Consider the following 18,365-nt stretch of genomic DNA (forward strand, 5'->3'; position numbering starts at 1 on the left):
AGGCAACCAAATAGTGCTCAGAACCCTGGCCAGGGGCTAGGGCACTCTGCCCACAGAGCAACTGGTTTGTGGGCCCAGGTGAAGGAATGGGGTAACCCTGGCATGTTACATGCTGGGGTCGTCAGGTCATAATACAGAAATCCTGACCACAAACCATAGTGGTGCAATGTGTTGGAAAAGATGCCACGTTCCTCTCACATTAAAGAACCCATCTGTGGTATTCTCCTGGAGTAAGAACCATAGGGCTCCACCACAGGAGGCTTAATTGCCCCAACCCTACCCTACTCTCCCAATTTCTAGTGGCAATCAAAATTTGTTGACCCCATTATCCATGTGTCCCATCCCATTTTCATTTCATGTTCATTTTATCATCCACTTCATGTTCATCGCCTGAATATGGCTGAAAATATTGCTACTCAGGAGTTAAACCCTAACAATCAATCAATCGACAGAATTTGTCAGGTCAGTTGGGCAATAGAAATTTATCATGAACCAATGATTGGCTGTTCACAGAATGATGGTATATCCAATGTGGATCCATTTTCTACTTGTCCATCATCCCATATCAGCTGATTGCTCCTCGGTGATTACTTATCTGTCACAAAACTTTCCCTTGTCTGATTAAACAGCAATTAACACTTTTTGATTCAGATTTATGGCTTTTAATTATTTTGAACAATTTCCAATTAACAAGAGTCAATCAGCTGAACATTACTGATAACCTTCGGTCAAACAGCTGTCATTGGCAGGTATATTGTACGATGTATTGTTTTAAAAAATGGTTGATCATTACAAAGCATCGAAATAAACAAAAGCCTTTTGACTTTGAACAACAGACTCTTGAAAAGCCTGAATTGCCCACCTGGAAAACCATTCCCTTGTACGTAAAAATATCCTGCTTTGTTACCATGTCTGACAAAAAATTCAGTTGCTGAAAAAGAGCATATTTTGATGAATGCTGTTAGTTTAACTGAGTACCTGAGGCACTGTAAAATGTTTGAAATGCCTTTGAAGTATTTTCAGAACCTGTGGAAAAAATTCTGGCAGGGTCCCCCTATGCCCTGTTATCGCACTGGGTCTCGGGTTGGGGCATTATAAGCCTGGTATATATTTGCAGAAAAAGAACATAAAATGAAGTTAAATAATGGCAATACAACATTTTCAATCAACCATTTAACTCAAGAGACCATATTTACTATGTAAACCAAGTATCGTTGAAATCAAAGCAAGTATAAAAATTAGTGGGAAAATGTCATCTATTTTGAAAAATGCTGTGACAAAGACATGGACCTACGGACAGATGAACTTACACGTGAAGAACAAACATGGATAAATTGGTTTAACAGTATGTTTAGTGTAGTGTTTTGTTCATGAAAATTATCCATGATAAAACTTAGTTGTGTCATGATATCCTAGCAATTATTTACTTTTTTAATATAAATGTGCATGTAAGTATATGTTTTCAAGGATAGCATTTAACTATAGAAATTTTATATCCTGGATAAATAGTAATTTGTAAAACATCCCATAAAATAATATCCTATTTACTAATTTTAAAAATGGCTTGGATGCTAAATTGAATATCTAAAAATATCTTGGATAACATGTCACATCAAGAACTATAGCTCCATTTTATTTTTTTAAACGGCGATTTCACAGTATATCCGCCATCTTGTTATGCGTATCCTTGGAGAATTTCAAAACATTTTTGACAGTCACTGGTAACCTGCCAATTGAGTACTACACACGCTACGACCGACTTCGGATACCAGTTGTGACGTTTCACTCGGAATTTCGGATGTTTTCTTCAAACATACAAGGTAAATATAGAGAAATAGCAGACGACAATATTCTGAACATAAACAAAGCTAAAAAAAAAGTTAACCATGCCAAATTATAGACTTAAAAACGTTGTAAAGAGAATTGAGGTATAAAAAAATGGTTCAAAGACTTCCCTTTTCTCTCTGTACATATACCATAAATTTTGTGGCTTCTTCATGTGTTTCAAAAACCCAAATTTTTGACAAGTACAGTTCAGTACATCCACAAGTCATAGTATTCATACTTATAAGCATGCAAGTGAACACAAATAATATAAAAAAAATGCCCAAAGATGACAAAGAGTCAATCATGTGTCATGGAAAATTGTGTACAAGGTCAGCACTCAAGTTAAAGAAGATATTCAATTCTCTTGTTTGTCTTCACAAGCCCAACTGGACAAAAAGCCCTACTTTTTTTATATTTAAAAATTATTTTCTAATATTAAAAAAATAATTTATAATATTAAAAAAAACAATTTCTAAGATTTTCTTAATATAAACAGTTCTACTATCGTGTTTAATATTAAAAAAAAAACAATTTTTCAATATTAAAAATTCAATTTTTTATATAAGAAATTCATTTTCTAAAATTAAAAATTAAAAATTTCTTTATCTGTCTGATGCTTGTACACATTTTTAATATTAAAAAATCAGATAATTTTTAATATCAGAAATTTACTTTTTGATATTAGAAATTTAATTTTCAATATTAGAAAATGAATTTCTTATATTTAGCAAATAATTTATGATGCTAAGGGTCATATGGCATGTATATGGACCAATCAATCCCCCAAAAAAATTATTTAGACCGAAGCTTACCTGAGGTCTATTGAATTTGTGGGGGTGACCAATCGGTCCATATATTGCCAATATTCCACGAGATTCTAATATTAGAAAAGAATTTCTTGATATTAAAAAAGAATTTCTTAATATAAGAAATTAATTTTCTGAAATAAAACAATTCTATTTTTAATATTAACACATCAATCTCAAATATTAAAATCATTTTTTTAATATTAAAAAGTACAGCATTTTGTCCACTTGTGTTCGCCAGATCTCCAACACCCCCCCCCCCCCCCTCTCCAGTGCATGTATTTTATTTTCGTTTTTTAATTTTTTGGCTTAAATCTGTGTACTCTGAATTCACTTTGCAATAAGCACTGTTGAGTCAAAATGTCAATTAAACAGTTATTGTAAATTCAGAATAAGTGATTAGTGATTCCCCCCTTAACAGCACATGCTGCTTATGAGAGTGGCCAGGCAAGTTTCTTTTTGAATGTTAAGGAAAATGTCCATTAACAGCTTTCACAACTAATTTTCCAGTTCACATGCCCAAAATACATCTTTTTCAGAATTTTTTATAAAGTGACAGTTGGCCTGTAGTAGTTAATTTTACAATCTCACCTCGATTAAGAGAAGCCTTTGGGTTTCAGACTACTGCTTAACTGTGAAGACTGCATTAAAAAATCTGAATATTATAAAAATGGCCCTAACTAAAGTCCATAAGATCTCAAATCTAAAAATTAGGTCATAACAAGTAAAAACCCAACATATTATAGCATGAGTTTACGATATATTTAAAATGATACACATTTTCATGTAGTTGTGATACCGCAACCTAATAACAACTATATCGAAATTAATACATGTAACTGAAGTGTGAAAATAAAATGATTGAAAGAGTCAATCTTGATATAACTGCAAAAGTCAAAGCATGAACATTTGGGAAAGAATAGATACACCTGTTTGTGGTACAAATTTCAGAAGTCCATTCCCTTTTACATGTACCTAGGTATCATGTATCATCCAGAAATCAGAAAAAAAACTCTTTTCTTGTCCCACTCATGACACAACCCAAAACCATTATTTGGTATGGCACCATATACTATATTTAAAAAAAAAGATTTATTCACTGGCAGTCAATTTCTTGTTCGGACATAAGGAACATGTTATAGTTTTGTGAAATTGTGAAACAATACTGATTTGAGGTGGGCCATTCTCTTTGTGATTTTGCTCTCAGTATTTCTAGTTATAAATTGTCATCTTCTATATTAAACAGAATACTTTGATTTCTTTTTACAGACAAAAGAACTACTAAGAAAATTTTTTGATTTTCTTAACCTTGAAAAGAGAAGGAAGGTTGCCTGGAACCTTAATAACCCAGTAAGAAGACTTAGTAGAGCAACAGGTATAAACCTAAAGATAATCATGACATTATGATAAACATAGGGTACATGAATAAAAGAAGAAATTGAGGCATAAATATTTTTGGTGAAAAAAGAATCAAACGTTTCAGATTTCAGCAGGGTAAACCACTGCAAGCAAAAAAAGAAACTTCCAACTCAACATAAACCCCATCCCCCTTTTTCTAGAAGAAAATGGTCTGTGCCTAATTTTTGATCTTAAATAATTTAATACATTTTTTTCTTATATTATTAGGAATCAGAGAGCATACGTTAAAGAGGTACTTAAAGGAGAGAGATCCAGTACAAGATGTGGTGGAGGCAGTCCACAAGGCAAATGTCAAGAAACCTGTTACTAGGTCCCAGAAGCTGGATGATTTCGACAAGGGAGTGGTGAGAAGTACCATTTATGAAATGCACAGGAAGAAAGCAGCTGTGACCATGCCAAAACTTCACAAAGCCCTGATGGAGAAAGATATTGCTGTTTCACTTTCAACAGTGGCAAGAACAGTGAAAGCATTGGGGTTTCGGTAATTAACCTCCTAAGTTATTAAAGTATTAAATCTACAAAGAATGTAGGGCATGCTTGTACATGTATAAATGAAATGAAATTATTGACTATTACACATGATGTAAACCTGTCTCATTGACGAAATATGTTTCCTGTAAAAAACAGATGGCATGCTAATTAGGACAAAAACACAGAACCTGGCAAATCTGCTCTGACAAAATTTGAGTGTGAAATGTCCAGCTTAACATTTTTATATTTCAAGACTTATTCATTACAGGGTAATGATATCTTGCATCTAAATATGTATACATTTAAAAAAAAATTATTACAAAATATGTCACAAAAATCTTTTTGTATTCCGGTAAACTATAATTGAAAAAGATTCATTTTTCATAATATCATATTTTAATAGGTCTTCCTTTTATTTTTATTTTTTAGGTTCTCCAAGAATGCATCAGACCGAAGATTTGTCTCTGAACGTGCAGATATTGTACAGATGAGGCATGCATATCTTCGCAAGATACGTAAGTTTAGGCAACAAGGTCGCCATATTGTATACTTAGATGAGACTTGGTTGAACACCAATCGTGTGGTCAAGGGAGATTGGCTGGATATCCCCAGTACATCCATGTCAGTTTTTGAGCCACACTGTAAAGGTAGCCATCGTGATGTACCTTCCAGGAAGGGTACAAGATTGATAATCTTAGATGTTGGTTCAGCTCAAGTTGGCCTCATTCCTGGATGTGGTCTTATATTTGAGTCAAAAACTAACAGCTCTGATTATCATGACGAGATGAACAAGGAGCACTTTACAGAATGGTTCAAAGACACCCTCCTTCCCAGATTGCCTCCTCAGTCTGTGGTTGTAATGGATAATGCTCCTTATCACAGTCACTTGGATCCTGACTCTAGAGTTCCTAACACGAACTCCAAGAAGTCAGATATCTCGGCATGGCTGGATAGGAGCATCATTCAGTATGACAAGAAAATGAAAAAGGCTGAATTACTTGATTTGGTGAATCAAAACAAGCCTCCTAAAAAGTATGTAATTGATGACCTTGCATCAGCTCACGGCCATGAAATTTTACGACTACCTCCTTACCATTGTGAGCTTAATCCCATTGAAATGGTCTGGTCTGACTTGAAAGGCTATGTTGCTGGAAGAAATTCTTCCTACAAGAAATCTGATGTTATTCAGCTTTTCAAGGAGGCCAGGGCTAATTTCAATGCGGAGTGCTGGGCTAAATTTGAGACTCATGTGGTGAGGGAGTATGAGGAAAAGCTCTGGCTGATTGATGGTCTCAGAGATGAGGACGTATCACCTCTTGTGATAAACGTGACGAACGATGATGACAGTGATGACAGTCAGAGGACTATTCCATGTTTTTCCAGATGGGGAGGGTGGTGATGACGAATATGACGGTGACCTTGATGAAAGCATCTCTGATATCTTTGATCCGGTTGATGAGGTTTTGTGCATTATCTGTGGCAACACTGAACCACCGAAGTCCATTCGGAAGGACAAGCACATTGACTGGTTTCAGTGTGATATGTGTGATCGGTGGGTGCATAACAGGTGTTGCACAAAACCTGCCCTTGCAAAGAATGCATGTCTTCGGTGTCTTTCCATCCTTAACCATCGAGACCTCAATGCACCACTGAATTTGCCACCACAAGAAATGGAACAGTAGTATCTTTCTGGTAATGCAGTCAATTAGTGTCATGACACATTAATTTTTAGTATTCAAATACTAATTACTTGTGATTTTAAATACTATACTATTTATTATCTAAATTAACTATTTCAACTATTGTAAGTAATTTTCAAATCCCTTATAAAAGGTCTGATTTTAATTAGTTTTCAAAGAATGCATTTTTTCATATTAAATTGTTTTAAATAAATTTCATATGAGATAAGTTGACTGCAATATCAGGATTTTATAGTTAAGCATGATAACTTCTTCTTTCTTAGTATTTCTTGAGTGAACTTCTTAACTCACCTTTGTTTAATCTTCAGTTGCTGTGACTTGGTAATGGATTTCTTGATAGTTTGTCTTTGGATGTTATATGCATTCATATCTGTGATAAATCTTTCTGTGATATAGACTGTTAACTGTGATATGATGACTGTTATATATTTATGAATTTTGTGTATTTATTATATTCCTCCCGTATTCAGTAATTTTATTAAGCAATTTTTATATCTGTGTTTTAATGATATTGTTCAACTGTAATTGTTTTGTTGATGGTTGTTATTTTATAGAAGGCTCAGAAATTATCATACTAATTATAATATATATTATAGCATTTTTTGTCATGTATTTACTTTCATCTCTTTGAGGTCTAATAAATGCTTTAAGACCAGTTTAAATCTCTGACAAGAAATTATTTCCAATTCAATCTACTAGGAAAAAAAAACAAAAACAAAAAAAAACAAAACAGAAAAGAAAGACCTTAATGCTGGCTGAACATGTTCTGTACTGTAATAATGAAAGTTTAAGGTCAAAGCTACTAGAATAGAAAAAAGTTGTACTTAAACATTCACACAACAATTGCGACATTTCTTTTAAATCAGCAATGCATCTTTCCCTGATCTACGACACAAACTGATATGTTCTTCAACTCACCATATTTCTAGCAGTTTTCACCTTTTAATTCCAAGTTCTACTAAATTAGACTTAGCCAATCTAGAAAAAATCAATGCAGCACAAGCACTAATTTTTTAGTGCTACCTAAGAGCTAAGGTAGCAACCACTTGATTTCTAAAGGGCAATGGGGCCTAGGATCAAATTTTCTATCCTACATTTTTTATTATGTCAAAATTGTTAGCCTTTCTTTTAACATAAACAAAAAATATGATTGTAGCACCACCCCCCCCCCTTAAGGAAATCGTCAGACGGAAGTTCCCTAACCTTGTTGCCACATATATACTATTTGAATGGGCATATCTTAAATATTTATTTAAAACTTCAGAGAGTAAAAACTATCCTTTGTAGCAAATAAATTTGCCCAAATTTCATCACATAATTGACAATATGATGTTCCTAACTCGAAAAATCCTAGCATGTTTACGTAAATGCAGTCTAGTAATAAATGCTTCTGATAAACTATACATTTACTACGAGACGTACACTGTTCTTGTCCTGATCAACATTCTATTATTTTCGTTTATTCGGATCTTCTCGATAAAACTCTTTGTTTATATCGACACACAATCATTAACATGAATATGGCGGGGAAATATGGTACACAGACGCTCTTCAATTGTGAGGTAGTAGGGAATGTCTCCAAAAAAAAATACAAACAAGATGGCGGATATACAGTGAAATCGCCGTTTAAAAAAATAAAATGGACATAATTCGATTATGGAGGTAAGAACAAAAAATAATTGTAAGGGAATTGTAGTACAGAACGACATGAATAAAATGGCAAGTTTTTGAAAGGAACCGTCGAGTAATTACAAAAATAAACGCAAAAAACCGCAAACAATCTGAGGTGACTTGGACAATAATAAAATATCCCTGGATTAAATTTGATATAACTGGATGTTACATATGGAACAGGTGAACTGGTAGATTTAGTGTCCTCCCTAGAAACACCTGCCAAGTTGCTTGGGAAACCTTTCCAATGGGTTGGTTGCACATATATCAGTTTCTCAGTACTGACTCAGTACATACATGTATTATTTGGTTGGAATGTGATTTATAATATGATTTTTTGCATTTTGCCTGGAAAAAATAAGCCTTTATTCATGGAGTGCAATAAATGACTTTCTTTTGATATGTAACCTATGCAATAGAGGAGCCCCAGTCTTTCCTGAATCCATCTTGTTGCTCAATTGAACTAAACCAGTGCTGTGCATTGACAGTTGTCTGCTTCCATTTTCATTTCCATTGAGAACCGTAAAAACATCAAGATAACGACAAAATGAAAATAATGTAAGATATGTTCTTTTAAAAGATCCTTTGTTTGAAGACTCATCTCAATTTACATAATATGAAAATGGTTAAAACCATTGATGGCTTTGAGTTTATTACTTTGCACACAAATACTTTTTTTTACAATCCATTTATCTGCTATCACATTTCCTTACGGTTCACATGAATAGTGAAAGTAAATACTTCCGGTGCATTTTGAAGGAAGGTTTATCATGCGAGCTGTTTTGTATTTTCTATAGTGTTTATTTATGTGAAATAGAAGGTAACAAAACGTTCCACTGCACCCAAAAATGCTAAACTTTAGTCTAAAAATGTGTTTTAATTGAAGCAGGGTGTTCCATATAAAATGTCCCGAGGCCGAGGGCTAGGGCAGTATACTAACTGTTGATATAACTGAACAGCTATGCTGTTATATTGCTGATGTCTCGACCAACTGGAATCCGGGAGACCTCCCTATAACACACACTATGCGTTTTAAGTTTAAACAATCAAATCTTAATTGCTGACGTCACTTCTGACATAAAGATTTTAACCCTTTTAGTGCCAAGGCTTTTCCTTTATTTTGCCAAGGAAGAATTTGAAGATTCAAATTTAACTGTCCTTCTTATGATGTTGACAATGACCTAATGTCGCAAGAAAGGGCACAACGGTGGGATGATCAAACCCAGAAAGATATAGACATAAAATATTCATCATTTGGATGTTTTCGAATGTATTTTATAATGTCAAGTTGTCAACTCTGTACATATATGCATTGATGTACTTGCGTACATAAAAATGTACCCATTTTGATACTGTCAAGTTGTCAACTTCGTACATATGCATTGATGTACTTGCGTACATAAAAATGTACCCAAAAATAGGAAAGAAAAAAAATTAAAAAAAAAAACATAAAGTTTTCGATTTTCTAAGTAAATCTTATTTACCACATTAAACTTTTTTTAAAAATACTTAAACCTATAGTTAGCACACAAAAAGATTTCATAAGCCGCTATATTTACACTGATATTTATTTGAAAAAGGATATAATAAGCTATTAAAACATCTAAGAAGTAAGTTGAATTTCATATCCATTCTCATTAAATAAGTGCAGTTTAAAAAACAAAGAGAAGTAAAAACATTCATACTATAAAGATAAACAACCTAATTATTTTATTACAAATCCTATGTGATAGTTTACTCATTATTTTCGTGTATCCATATTAATGGGACTATGCATGAAATGACACCTTCTGCATTCCAAAGCTTGAAAAATAGCAGTTTCTTTTTCATTCTATATGATGTAGCTTGCAGTGTTGTGTTTGGTTAAATGGTTTGTTTATGTTAGCAGTTATAAAGTTAATAATCTAATTTTGACATATTCACATGCATTGATTTTATATTTTATTTCGTGTTAGCGGGAGGGGATGAATCTTGCATAGTATAATTCTCTCAGAATCTCGTTTTGGATCTTGAACTTTATGAATTAAGCTTATTATTCGGGACATTGTAAGGAATCCTAAAAAAAAAATTGTAAAACCTCTAGGAAATAAATAAATGACCTTCATGCCAATGTTCTCTTTTCCCTAATTAGTGAATACTTGGCGCTAGTACATGATTTTCATAATCATATGTTCAGCTGACAAAATGTTCGGTACAATCAATGTCAACTCTGAGTGAAATCATTGTGCAATATTTGTGATTCTATCAATAATAAATACATGGACATAATGTATCATTGAAATTATATGTTTATAAAGTTTGAAATTTATCTTTTTTTTTCTGTTTTGCTTTTTTTTTTTGTTATTTTTTTGGCACGTTTTTCTATGTTTTCCCTATTGGAAATGTATGAAGAATACATGTTGATTTGAGTAGATTGCACTGAAGGTAAAAACAAAGAGAAGCAAAAAAAATGTGAATATTTGATCAATTGATAATGACGAGTAGAAATAAGAAAAAAATTTGCAAGGAATTTTTTTTGCATTGTTTTAACATGTACAGTCTACCCTGTAAAGCACCCCACGCATCATCACATTGAGAACTGTGACGTCAATGACATTATTGCGGAACAATCGACTTGCTGAATGTGTAGACAACAGTTGCTAAGCCTATATATAGGCACTTGGCGATATACAGGAGTATGAAAAGCCTATTTATAGGCTCTTTGGCATAGTAAGGGTTAAGCAATTCATGTTTTGGTAGGGTCTCACTAACCACTTCCGGGTCAAATGGCCACCCCCCTATGTAGTACCAAAAACACACTGAACCTGGACATATGCATTGTAAGTGCATTATTTGTGTGTGTAATGATTAAAAGTAGTCAAAATAAAGCTGAGAATGTGTACTTTTAAATCATATATGTAATTAACTACAAAAGTGTATGGATATTGTTTATATGTGCAAGTAATTTGCCTCCATGCTGTCAGTTAGCAGAACAGGTAAAAATGTGGATTTTCAGTATTATTTATTCAAGTAAATTTTGTGAAGAATTTCTACTATCATTGTACCATTAGCATAATGATTTTGGAAGCCTTATTTTCCAAGCTTCGCAATGGTATGCAGCTTTAAGATGTCATTTGTCCTGGGAATTCACAGTGAGACTTTGAAAATTACTTTTTTTAACATGTAAAGTAATGGAAACGTTAGAAGTGGTTAGTGATACCATAAATTAAATTATGGCATATTTCAGAGAAATGCATAATTTGAAGAATATTGCCTTTCCTGGTCATTATTTCCATTTTCCCATAAAATCAGTATAGTGATATTGGTAATCTGGCTATATTTTAAGAGGTGCATTGTGCAATGTATTTTAAAAAACAACATAGCAACAAGATTTTTATCAGTAACAGTGACTCATAACTTGACGTCATCCATGAAATACACAACGTCACTGCTTGGGATATTCAAAGTACTCAATTAGTCACAGAGCACAGACTTCGAATCACACAGTAATGAAATAGGTATGATATAAATTGTTGAAATCTGTTCTTTTTTCATAATGAGAAATGATATTTACTATTACAACTTCTTGAATTATCATAGGTATCAATTTGGTGTGACAAGTTAGTTAAAATTGTAATTTTTTAGTAATTTAGGGAAAATGTCACTGAGGGGCATGATATAAAAATGACCATTTCTTTGTACTCCTATGTCTGATTTGATAGTTTTGGTCTTATTAGACTCACAATACCACAAGCTTTCATAAAATGTAAAAAAAGAAAAACATAAAAGCTCATAAAATGTTTTTAAGGTCTCACTAACCACTTCCGGGTCAAATGGCCACCCCCCTATGTAGTACCAAAAACATACTGAACCTAGACATATGCATTGTAAGTGCATTATTTGTGTGTGTTATGATTAAAAGTAGTCAAAATAAAGTTGAGAATGTGTACTTTAAAATCATATATGTAATTAACTACAAAAGTGTATGAATATTGTTTATATGTGGGAGTAATTTGCCTCCATGCTGTCAGTTAGCAGAACAGGTAAAAATGTTGATTTTCAGTATTATTTATTCAAATAAATTTTGTGAAGAATTTCTACTATCATTGTACCATTAGCATAATGATTTTGGAAGCCTTATTTTCCAAGCTTCGCAATGGTATGCAGCTTTAAGATGTCATTTGTCCTGGGAATTCACAGTGAGACTTTGAAAATTACTTTTTTAACATGTAAAGTAATGGAAACGTTAGAAGTGGTTAGTGAGACCTAGAATCTTGGTCTTTGACAGAGTTGGAGAATCTACATTCTACATGTAGGACGTTGCTGATGCTCTGTCCTATAATATTGTGGCAGGACGGCCTACTTGCTTTTTAATAGGTAGTATGTGAAAAATAAGATAGCCAGTTAATTGACTTTGTCAAGGGATTAATTCTCTAACCAGATTTGGTTTGTTGTTTGCTTGTCACCTAGCTTTTAGAGTTTGATCTTCAGTAGTGGAGATATAATTTTGTGAGCCAAATCATGTTCTCCTGTCACATTGTGCACCCAAGGAAAAGCCCCATGGGATTAGTGTCTGCATTAAAAGTTCAAACAATTTCATCCTAGCTGCATTCATCGTTTCCTTTTTACTTTACTTCTGACAGAACAATTTTGAGCCATTTATTTTTCAGAGCATCTTTATACATGTAAGATCTCATTTAAGCTCCATCCTTATTATTGTAGCTGTAAGTATTACAGACATGAACAATTGAACGAGATTACAAATTACGGTTCAACCCTACAAGTACATTCATTTAGGGTGGTGGTTTATTGAAGTTTTGCATTTCCATAACAATAATGAATGAAAAAAATACACTTGTGTACATATAGCTTTCCCTTAGCTTGATTTTATGTGCCAAAGATAATAGGTAATGACAATTCTACAGCCCTGAAATTAAAAAAAAAAAAATGGTTCCTTCAAAAAAGGGGAGATAACAACTTAGATTTTAGCCAAACTTTTTAGGACTGCATTTGTATCGTAGTTCAGTTATATAGTGTGAGTGATCAGTAGTAAGTGCAGCTGACTTTACAAATTTAAAAAGTTTGAGACTGAAACATTTTCATAACTGCACTACTACTGTTACATGTTTATAGTTTTAACCTTCTCTTTCATCTCATGTGACCATAATAAATGATAATACTACACTTTCTATTTTATTTCAGAATTTTCACTAGTGTCTGATAAAGGATGCAGAACAATCACCAAGGGCCTCCTATTCCTCCTTCATCATCAGTTGCTAATATGCCTAATGGCCCAAGTCCACAACAAATGCCTGGAAAAGTCTATCCTATGAACCAGCCAATGGTATTCAACTCCTCTAATCCTAATGCTCCTCCTATCTACCCCTGTGGAGTTTGTCATAAGGAAGTACAAGACAATGAACAGGCCATACTGTGCGAGAGTGGTTGTAACTTTTGGTTTCATAGGACTTGTTCTAGATTGACAGAACCTGCATATCTTATGTTAACACAAGAAGTGTATGCTGAATGGGTGTGTGATAAATGTGTTTCAACCAAAAACATACCACCTATCAAAACAAAATCATAACTGGAATATTTTTGGTGTATAACTTTCATTTGAACAGGTCACTTGGACCATTTTTATAAGTTTGTCATTTGCATTTCTTAATATTCATTTCATGTAATTAAATGTTTGACATATCAAATTAAAAAAAAAAACAATTAAGTTCAATAAAAGATTGAATTTGAAGGCAACTTCAGTTGTAGTCAGGCAAATGGAAATGCCTTGATTGTATATTAACAAATTCTAAATATTTACTCATAAAATGATTTCAGTTTAACATGAAATTGAGCTGACCTTTACAACACTTATATAGTATGTTAATATTGTTAAAAAGGCATCTCATATCACTATAATCATTGTTTTTATACATTTTTAAGCAGTTTACATACAATTACATATCAGTATTTCTTTAATTCATAATAAACATGTTAGTTTTAACTCCTCTAACCCATCATTTTTTACTCAGAAGGTAGATGCATGTATACAAACAAAATGACTTCATTTATAATATACAGCTATTAATATTGGTGAATTCTTATTTTTTCATAATTGAATAAATCATCAAGAAAAGTACTTGGTAGGTAAGAAAAGGGCCAAAAAAGGTAATATTTTAAGCCTTATATACAGTATATTATGTTGAATAGTTTTGGGACAAGGGTTACTTAAATACATGTATCATGCAACTGTTTTCTGTAACCAGCCAATATTGTGATAGCTAGCTCCCTTGGAAATTTTAATTTATTCAAAATTCATTTTTTAAGCATTTTCATGCTTAATTTAAACCAACGGTCTCTTGGATAAGTTTTTGAAGATGACTTGTTAATACCGGCAATTATTAATATGAGAAAATTTTCCTTGGATATTTATATACTGAAATTTGTAAAAATTGCAAGTGAAGACACACCTTCATTTCTAAATGGATTTGGATAAAAAAAAGTTTCAAACAATACAAAAATGAATTCAGACAAGTCAAACAGCAGCAAATATTATTCAGTGATTTAAATTAGTAGTTGTCCAAGGTCTTGGACACTCTTATGGGCTCCATCATATCTTTGCATGTAGTTAAGTTCATGTATTTGTTTTCGAAGGAAAATATAATTAAAATACTTTTGAATTCAGAGGTAATTTTTTGTGTTTGTGTTTTTTTTTTTTTACCTAGATAGGATTTTATTTTTTATATGCCTATCTTTAAGACAGGACATATTGTGGTGTACCAGAGTCTATCTGTCTGTCATTCACACTTCACATTATAAATGAAAAATGCTGCAACCAATTTTTGTGAAACTTAAGTGAATTAATTCTTTTGATTAATGTATGTCCTTTTTGATTTTTATAAATTTCCAATTTTTCATTTTGAGTTATGAGACTTTATTCATTCCAAAATAGAGTGATTTTATGTTTTCAGTCTATAACTCAATAACATGTACAGCAATTTCAATGAAACTTTTGTGAGTCGTTTCTTTATATTTATTTAGACTCCCTTTCATTTTTGTAAAATTTTTGATTTTACGATTTATAGCTATGGACTTTATTCATGAAAAAGGGGAATTTTTCATATTTCAAACCTTTAACTTAATAGTGGTTGCACTTATTTTCATGAAACTTAATTTAATTGTTTCTTTTGTTTGATGAGAGCTTTCTTTAAATTTTTGTAAATTTCTTATATTTAATTTTTGAGTAAAAGAACTTAATTCATAAAAAAGGTGGGGGATTTCTCACATTTGTGCAATAACCTGAAAATGTTTCAAGAGATCTTTGTTGAATAGTATATTTCTATTAGTGTAAGCTCCCTTTTAATTTCTATGTATTTTTCACAATACATGAAAAATTCATTTCATTCAAAATGCAAGTTCTGATATTAAGTTCACCACCTAGTTGCATTTTTGCAATTTAAAAACAGTGCAGTAATTTCCAAAATTGAGGAATGTATAAACTCATTTTATGAAAATATATGTACAAATGCATATGAAGTTATCTTTTTTTTTTTCTGTACATTTATGTAGGATAGATTGCTATATTTTTTAAGCATTTCAATATTTTTTAGAATAAAAATATTTTTGTAAAGAACTTAATACTTTTGCCTTGTTTACTTGATATTGTCATATATTGAGACAGGTATTTGTGTTCATTGCCTGTTTCTACTATAATGGTTTAAACGATTATTGTAGACACACGATATAGTAAATAAGCTCAACTGTAGAACTCATGAAGAAAATATTTAAATTTCCAATTTATACATTTTTGTACAACACTGTTGGAACGGTTTCTTTGTCAAAAGTTGTGTATGTCATGATATGGTGCTATTTGAACACAACATTTAAACTTCCCACATGTATAAGATTCTGAACAAAATGAAAGTGTTTAAAGAACTTTTTTTGCAGTTAGACATAAAATTAAGTAAATAATATAGACATAAAATTGAGTAAATAATACTTGGTTACAAAAATGTTTATCTCTGATCCCTTTTTATATGACCACAAAAAATGGCGCTGTCATCAGCATCATCCGTAGACACTTGGTTTTTGTGCCATAACTTGATTACTGGTTGATTGATCTTTAGTAAATTTTATTACAAGGTTACAAACGACAAAAGGAAGGTTGGTATTGATTTTGGGGTTATAGCTCCAACTGTTTTAGAATTAGGGGTATAAAAGAAGCATTTCATAGAATTCAACTGAAGTAAAAGCTTATGAATGTATGATATTGTTCCACAATATTCTATACCACAATGGTCAGACTTGGATTGATTATGGGGTTAAGACTTGAACTTTAGAAATAGGACTCAAAATGGGGGCAAGAAACACACATTTTGCTGATATCCAGACAATAACTTTACTATTATTTATTTTTGGTCCTATTTCAAATTTTTTTCATTGGATCCCTTATGAAATCCCTGCCTCCATTTTTCAATGAGATTCAGATTATAAGGTGTCAAAGAGGCCACACCTCAAACAATTTTGGACTTATTTTGAAAATTTGTAATTGAATTTAAAGTTCTGTGCTATATTGTGTCCAAACGAGTTGTTGTATCCATAATCAATTGTAAGTGCCTCTGCTTAAGGGTGTCAAAAACTAATGTTGTGTTCTCACTTGCCCCTTCTGTTCAGGGTTTGACACCTGTGGACGTATCATGCTGAACTCTTCAAAGCTTTTTATATCACCCTAATTCCCAATATACAAGGGCCTTAAACCTTTTGATTCACTACTGGGTAATACCTTTTTGTGGTATGGACCATTGCAGTGAAATTTTAGAAGCCTAGTTCATGTCCAGAAACCAGGAATATTGTGATATTAAATTATAAATCATTTTGATTTAAAATTTACTCCCTAATAACATCTCATTGATGGAGACAGAACATTGATTAGTGATGCAAGTATCAAAAGTCTTAGGTCACTGAATTAATACATGTAATTGAACATTGAGAGCTTACTTAAAAGTGTGTTTACACTTGCTGAAGACCTTTTTAGCTCACCTGGCCAAAGGCCAAGTGAGCTTATGCCATCACTTGGGGTCAGTTGTCTTTGTGGACAAATTTTCAAAAATCTTCTCTGAAACTATAAGACTGACAGGATGTGAACTTGGCATGATTGTTCATTGGGGTGTTCTGCACAAAATGATTGTTGGGATTTTTGATCTGTGAAAAAACATGGCCGCCATCACTAAAAATAGAACATAAGGGACTAAAGGCAGTTTTTTGCACACAAAAAAACAAAAACCATTGCCTTAAGCAAATTTCTGGTATGGGTAATATTGTTAAGCATCATGAGATGGACCTATGCCGAAATTTTCTCAATGATTAGTCGACTGATGTAGGAGCCCCTGAACAGTTTTTTTTAGGGGGGGCATTTTTCTCATGTACAACTTTGAAAATCTTCTTCTCAAAACAGGGCTCACCTGGTTGAATTTTGCCTTTCAAGGGCAATAAATTAAACAAGTAGTTGTCCAACAATTTTTTTGACTCAAGAAAACTTTGATAGGACTTATCATAAGGATCATTTCAGTAAATGAAAGTCTAAAGTTTTCAAGACATTGGCTGAAAACTAAAAAAAAAACCTGTCATTTTCCCCTGTCAAGGGCAATAACTAAGAAAACATCTGACAAATTTTATGTCTGAAGACTTTTGTAGTCCTAAAAATAAGGATCATTTCAGCAATTGAAAGAATTTGGCTAAACCTAAGGATTTTGGAGATATATGCGAAAAAACTATTGTCTGACCCCTATGTTCTATTTTTAGTAACAGTGGCCATGTTTTCCAACGGATCAAAAAAACCCACTTCAATTCAATTGGTAAAATAGTGTCAGAGGAGAAGATTTTTGAAAGAATAACATTAAAAATAGCAAAAAAAACTTTGAAAAAGGGCAATAACTCCAACATGGCTTAATGGATTAAAATGAAAATTTGACCGCAGATAGATCTCATCATGCTGAACACTTTTACCCCTTTCAGAATGGGCTTAACCTAACCGTTTTGGAGATATATGATAAAAACTATTGTCTGACCCCTATGTTCTATTTTTAGTAACAGCGGCCATGCTTTTCGACAGATAAAAAATCCCCACATCAGTTCCATGCAGGATACCCCAAGGAACATTCAAAGCAAGTTTGGTTCCAATTGGTCGAGTAGTGTCAGAGGAGAAGATTTCTGAAAGAAATAACATAACTAGCGGCTCACGAGAGCCTGAATCACTCACCTGGTTAACCATTTACTTATTTGAAAAACTTGAGGAATGAGACAGGTTAAGTTAAAATCAACTGAATTGTCAAATGCAAGAAATGCTTTTCATCGCATTTTCATGACCTGAACCAGAATTTTGCTTAAGGCAACAATTTTTGAATTGTTTTCAAAAACCTATCTTATGACCCCTCTGTTCCATTTTTAGTATAGGAAGCCATATCTATTCATGGATTAAAAATCACAACAATCATTT

At 32.6% G+C, this 18,365-nt stretch overlaps 2 protein-coding genes and 1 pseudogene across 6 annotated transcripts in view; 2 read left to right on the forward strand and 1 right to left on the reverse strand.

Moving 5' to 3' along the window:
* LOC148622299 (3'-5' RNA helicase YTHDC2-like) overlaps positions 1 to 8,412 on the reverse strand; it is a 43,203-nt gene extending 34,791 nt beyond the window's left edge. The window contains exons 1-2 of one of the 3 annotated variants that reach the window (XM_088572062.1): positions 8,303 to 8,409; positions 6,515 to 6,593 (exon numbers count right to left, since the gene is read on the reverse strand). In XM_088572062.1, coding sequence (XP_088428188.1) covers positions 6,515 to 6,591 — 77 coding nt within the window. In that variant the 5' untranslated portion in view covers positions 6,592 to 6,593; positions 8,303 to 8,409. Of the gene's footprint in view, positions 1 to 1,548; positions 1,567 to 6,514; positions 6,594 to 8,302 lie in introns of those variants that run through there. The other 2 variants (XM_088572063.1, XM_088572064.1) reach the window with 2 other exon arrangements.
* On the forward strand, positions 1,742 to 6,333 carry LOC148622300 (uncharacterized; annotated as a pseudogene). The gene is made up of 4 exons (XR_015920618.1): positions 1,742 to 1,928; positions 3,903 to 4,008; positions 4,260 to 4,533; positions 4,953 to 6,333. The product of XR_015920618.1 is annotated as an uncharacterized LOC148622300 (transcript).
* Positions 8,413 to 8,614: 202 nt separating the features above from the next.
* LOC148622301 (protein pygopus-like) lies at positions 8,615 to 15,500 on the forward strand. Of its 2 annotated transcripts, XM_088572077.1 has the most exons (3): positions 8,659 to 8,714; positions 11,275 to 11,391; positions 13,076 to 15,500. In XM_088572077.1, the coding sequence occupies exon 3, from the start codon at positions 13,101 to 13,103 to the stop codon at positions 13,458 to 13,460; it is 360 nt and encodes a 119-aa protein (XP_088428203.1). In that variant the 5' UTR covers positions 8,659 to 8,714; positions 11,275 to 11,391; positions 13,076 to 13,100; the 3' UTR covers positions 13,461 to 15,500. The 2 variants fall into 2 exon arrangements, with proteins under 2 accessions (XP_088428202.1, XP_088428203.1); XM_088572076.1 differs by lacking the exon at positions 11,275 to 11,391 and having other exon boundaries at positions 8,615 to 8,714.
* Positions 15,501 to 18,365: the final 2,865 nt, after the last annotated feature.

The sequence above is a fragment of the Perna viridis genome, chromosome 3 (assembly GCF_037379345.1).
Source record: "Perna viridis isolate PV_CMFRI_1.1 ecotype Kerala chromosome 3, ASM3737934v1, whole genome shotgun sequence".
Classification (NCBI taxonomy): domain Eukaryota; kingdom Metazoa; phylum Mollusca; class Bivalvia; order Mytilida; family Mytilidae; genus Perna; species Perna viridis.